General features: G+C 46.3%; 1 protein-coding gene and 1 long non-coding RNA gene across 2 annotated transcripts in view; both read left to right on the top strand.

Annotated features, from left to right (window-relative positions):
• The window catches only part of abhd10a (abhydrolase domain containing 10, depalmitoylase a), a 13,896-nt gene extending 10,204 nt beyond the window's left edge, over positions 1 to 3,692 (top strand). The window contains exons 4-6 of the mRNA XM_012832273.3: positions 1,698 to 1,835; positions 2,599 to 2,799; positions 3,450 to 3,692. Of these exons, the coding sequence (XP_012687727.1) occupies positions 1,698 to 1,835; positions 2,599 to 2,799; positions 3,450 to 3,587 (477 nt within the window). The 3' untranslated portion in view covers positions 3,588 to 3,692. The remainder of the gene's footprint in view (positions 1 to 1,697; positions 1,836 to 2,598; positions 2,800 to 3,449) is intronic.
• Positions 3,693 to 4,351: 659 nt separating this feature from the next.
• Positions 4,352 to 5,336, top strand: LOC116221439. Its single transcript, XR_004164112.1, has 2 exons — positions 4,352 to 4,853; positions 5,229 to 5,336. It is a non-coding gene; the product is annotated as an uncharacterized LOC116221439 (long non-coding RNA).
• Positions 5,337 to 5,822: the final 486 nt, after the last annotated feature.

The following is a 5,822-nucleotide window of genomic DNA, read 5'->3' as shown; positions in this document are numbered from 1 at the left end:
CTCACACGCCTAACACAGAACGCTACTGCTCACACACACACACACACAAACTCACACACCTAACACAGAACGCTGCTGCTCACACACACACACACACACACACAAACACACAAACTCACAAACTCACACACCTAACACAGAACGCTGCTGCTCACACACACACACACAAACTCACACACCTAACACAGAACGCTGCTGCTCACACACACACACAAACTCACACACCTAACACAGAACGCTGCTGCTCACACACACACACACAAACACACACCTAACACAGAACGCTGCTGCTCACACACACACACACACAAACTCACACACCTAACACAGAACACTGCTGCTCACACACACACACACACAAACTCACACACCTAACACAGAACGCTGCTGCTCACACACACACACACACAAACTCACACACCTAACACAGAACGCTGCTGCTCACACACACACACACAAACTCACACACCTAACACAGAACGCTGCTGCTCACACACACACAAACTCACACACCTAACACAGAACGCTGCTGCTCACACACACACACACACAAACTCACACACCTAACACAGAACGCTGCTGCTCACACACACACTAGAACTAAAAAATATGAACATCTCACTTGTACTTGCCTTTCTGCACTGGCTCCCTGTCAGAAGTAGAATGCACTTCACAGTACTCCTTGTAACATACAAAGGGGTGACAGTGGTACAGGAGGTAGAGAAGTCGTTTAGTAATCAGAAGGTTGCTAGTTCGAAGAGCCCTGTGCTCAGTCAATTCCACCTGAATAAACAATGATGATGAAGTCGCTTTGGATAAAAGCATCTGCTAAATGAGTAAATGTAAATGTAATGTAAAAGCTCTAAACGGCTCCAAATGACCTCAAGGAAATAGTTGTCCCCTCCTGCCCTCCTGCCCTCCTAGTCCCCCTCGTTCCCAGGGTGCAGGTTGTCTTGGCACATAGGAGACTATTGAGCCTCCCTTTTTCTAGTCTCTACCCGGCCATTCTCAAGCAGATGGGTCCCCCTTATGAGCTGGGTTATGCCCAAGGTTTCTTCCTGTTGAAAGGGAGTTTTTCTTTGCTGTGCTGCTCTAGGGGGTTCAGGCTCTGGGCTCTGTCAAGCGCCTACAGACAATTTCAGTTTAAATAAAGTTATTAGCGCTGTGCAAGGCAAGCATCAAACAAGCGCATCAATCACACACACACACACACACACACACAAAAGACAGGGTACGTTTCAGGGGCTTTTCTGCGCTCTAACCCTGAACACCATTGAGCCTCCTGAGAGAAACCCGTGAGGTGGCTGATATTTTGTGTTTTTTTTTTAAATTTTGTAATGTGTTGTGTTGCTTGTCATAGTCGGTCTTGAGCACTATGTGTTGTGTTGTGTTGTGTTGCTTGTCATAGTCAGTCTTGAGCACTATGTGTTGTGTTGTGTTGCTTGTCATAGTCAGTCTTGAGCACTATGTGTTGTGTTGTGTTGTGTTGCTTGTCATAGTCAGTCTTGAGCACTATGTGTTGTTGTGTTGTGTTGTGTTGCTTGTCATAGTCAGTCTTGAGCACTATGTGTTGTGTTGCTTGTCATAGTCAGTCTTGAGCACTATGTGTTGTGTTGTGTTGTGTTGTGTTGTGTTGTGTTGTGTTGCTTGTCATGGTCAATCTTGAGTCTTTATGCAAATGTGTTCCCATCCCCCAGATTCTGGTTGGCTCCAGCATGGGGGCGTGGCTTATGCTGCTGGCCTCCCTGGCCCGTCCAGAGAAAGTCGCCGCCCTGGTGGGCATCTCCACCGCTGCAGACCACTTAGTCACTGCCTTCAACGCGCTGCCTGTAGAGGTGAGCATGGGGATGTTTGGGGGGGGGGGGTGGATGCCACGCACACACACACACAGACTCACACTCACACTCACACACAGACAGACACACACACACACAGACACACACACACAGACACACACACACAGACACACACAGACAGACACACACAGACAGACAGACACACACAGACACACACACACACACACACACACAGACACACACACACACACACACAGACACACACACACACACACACACAGACACACACACACACAGACACACACAGACACACACACACACAGACACACACAGACACACACACACACAGACACACACACACACACACAGACACACACACACACAGACACACACAGACACACACACACACACACACACACACACACAGACACACACACACACACACACACACACACACACACACACACACACACACACACACACACACAGACACACACACACAGACACACACACACACAGACACACACACACACACACACACACACACAGACACACACAGACACACACACACACAGACACACACAGACACACACACACACACAGACACGCACACACAGAGACGCACACACAGAGACACACACACAGACACACACACACACACACAGACAGACACACACAGACAGACACACACAGACAGACACACACAGACAGACACACACAGAGACACACGCCTTCATGACCACTTCCCAGTCTTTGGTTATTTGAGTTTGGTGTGTGCGTGTTCCTTTGTCAAAATGTTCAGGCCAAGAAGGAGATTGAGGAGAAGGGGGCCTGGACCGTGCCCAATCGGCACGCAGAAGAGGGTCATGTGACCCTGAGTCTGGACTTCCTGAAGGAGGCGGAGAACCATCGTGTGCTGCAGAGTCCGCTGCCGATGGCCTGCCCCGTCCGGCTCATCCACGGCCTGAAAGACGCCGACGTGCCCTGGCACATCTCCATGCAGGTGGGGCACACACACACACACACACACACACACACACATATACACACACATCCAGCTTAAACAACACCAGATGACCAGTGATTTTGTCACCAGACCATCTGGTTACAGAATGATTCATTGATTGCAACTATTAAAGTAATATATGAAAACCCCTGATATTCTTCACACTCTGTAGTTAGAAGATGTTCTGTAAGTTGCTTTGGATAAGTAATAAGATAACGAAGTGTGGAAGAGTGTGATATCTAAACAAGTTGAAATATGTAGCATTTAGCAGTTAGCGCTGGGTGGCATTAACTGTTCATGCAGGTGTGTGTAGCATTTAGCCGAGTAAGCGCTAAGCCTTAGATGGTGTTCATAGATGAGATAGATAGATGGATACTTTATTAATCCCGAAGGAAATGGAGTGTGTGTGTGTGGGGAGCAGGTGTGTGTAGCAGAGTAAGCGCTAAGCCTTAGCTGGTGCAGGTGTGTTGTGACATTCTGGGCATGGGTAAAACTTTAGAACTGCAAATTGAATGTCTTATCTCATTAGTACTTCTGAAGTTAATTAGTATTGAGTCTGTGTAAATCTGTTAGTTGCTAGGGTGATTAGCCTAGCTTAGCCTAGCTTGCCTGCTAACTATGTGTGATGCTGGCCTCCTCATTCCCAGGTTGCCGAGCGGGTGTTGAGCAACGACGTAGACGTCATCCTACGGAAACACGGACAGCATCGCATGACGGAGAAAGATGACATTAAACTCATCGTGTATACCATTGACGACCTCATCGATAAACTCACAACTCACTAAAGCTGCGGTCACAGATGAACCTGCTGGTAGTCTGACCACTCTGGGCGGCGGACATGTGTACGCATACAAAAGACTCAAGCCTGCACACACACACACACACACACACACACACACACACACAAAAGAAAGGACTCGGACCTGATATAGATTTTATGAACTACAACACACGCACACTCTTATTCTTACATTTTTACAACACACACACAAACACACTCCCATTCTTACAACACACACACACACACACTCCCATTCTTACAGCACACACACACACACTCCCATTCTTACAACACACACACACACACACACACACACACTCCCATTCTTACAACACACACACACACACACACACACTCCCATTCTTACAACACACACACACACACACACTCCCATTCTTACAACACACACACACACACACACTCCCATTCTTACAACACACACACACACACACACTCCCATTCTTACAACACACACACACACACACACACTCCCATTCTTACAACACACACACACACACACACACACACTCCCATTCTTAGTATTTCTTAGGCCTTTTTCTTCTGGCCGCTTTTCATCTTGAGTCTGTTTACAGTTTCTATTTTCTGTTTGTTTTTATTTATTTGTTTAGACATATGTTACCATGGTGAAGTTCAGTGTTCACACAGACACCGTAATCCACCGATTTTTCCTGCTGTTGGCGTGGAAACACTTCCTGTTCTTCGTGTCTGTTTTTGGTGTGTGTGTGTGTGTGTGTGTGTGTGGGTGGGTGGGGGGGGGGTCCTGTAGCAACTTGAATCCCTCCCCACCACTCGTAGCCATTAGATAGTACTGACAGACAAACATATGTGTGTGTGTGTGTGTGTGTTACAATGAAATTGTCTACATGGTACACGTATTTCTGTGTGTGTGAGACTTGGCATGGACATTTCAATGAATGTGTGCGCTATCTGCATCTGTCTGTCTGTCTGTCTGTCTGTCTGTGCGTTTGAAAAAGGTAGTGTGGAATGGCATGCATTTGTGTTTCATTTGTTCACCAGTATTTAAAAATGCATGAGTGTGCGTGCAGGCAGGCGTGTGTGTGTGGCAGGCGTGTGTGTGCAGGACAGATTTGATTTGATTGATGAACCTAGTCAATCTCATTAGCCTCTAGTCTTGTGTGTGTATTTGTCTGTGTGTGTTGTGCTTGTGATGGGCAGAGGGTAGGCAGTCGTCAACATTGATTTGTGTGTGTGTGTGTGTGTGTGTGTGTGTGTGTGTGTGTGTGTGTGTGTGGGTGCGCACACTAACCCAACCTACCGACCGACCTCATTTTAATTTCTGACCGAACTGTTCAGTTCTGTGTGTGAGTTCTCTTAATGGGCAGTCTTGGATTTGTTGAACTTTATTTGTAGGTTTCAAATTATAAATATTCATCATTATATACAAATACTCGTATTTTGTATATTAATCAGATGCGTGGGTGTGTTTGTGTGTGTGTAAGAGTCCAACATATTGGACAGGAACTCAAGCTTTCTTATGTAAAAATATTTTTAAGTTGTCATTCATCATATTTTCTATTGTACAATTTGCCAATAAATTATTTTTCTTTTGGTTAAGTTAAGATGAAAATGTTTTCTGTTTTTGCTGCTTTCAAATGTAATGTAGGTGTGTGTGTGTGTGTGTGTGTGTGTGTGTGAGAGAGAAATATGTTCTTTAATGTAATATTTGTGTAAATTATGTAAATGATTCCTATCATAAATCTCTGAGCACTTAGTTCTCTGCCTTTCTCTCTCTCTGTGTGCGTGCGTGCGTGCGTGCGTGCGTGCGTGCGTGCGTGCGTGCGTGTGTGCACGCGCGCGTGCGGTGAATGTACTGTCAATGTGTTTGTTTGCAAAGTCAACAACCCCCCACACACACACACACACACACACACTCTTGAACTGTGTGTGTGTGAGGGGGAGTCCATGCAGTCTCACAGTCTGGGATGTGTAAACTCACACACACACACACACTCTCAGCTATTTGGATGCAGGTTTGGGTGCCCGAGTCTTGAAAGGAGGGTCTGTTCTGACAAACACACACAGGTACCATATTCCACTAGGGGCACAGACACACACACACACACTTTTTGCCAGTGTGGCAGTGAAGGGACACTTCACACCCACACACTGATAAAGGTGAGCACATTCTTTTTACTCAATCTTCCAATGTAATCTTCCACGACTCTATTCAATCTAGTAAGCCTTCCCGCACGCTATC

The sequence above is a fragment of the Clupea harengus genome, chromosome 8, assembly GCF_900700415.2.
Source record: "Clupea harengus chromosome 8, Ch_v2.0.2, whole genome shotgun sequence".
Taxonomy (NCBI): domain Eukaryota; kingdom Metazoa; phylum Chordata; class Actinopteri; order Clupeiformes; family Clupeidae; genus Clupea; species Clupea harengus.
Note: the sequence above shows the minus strand (reverse complement) of the source record. Positions and strands in the feature narration are given on the sequence as shown.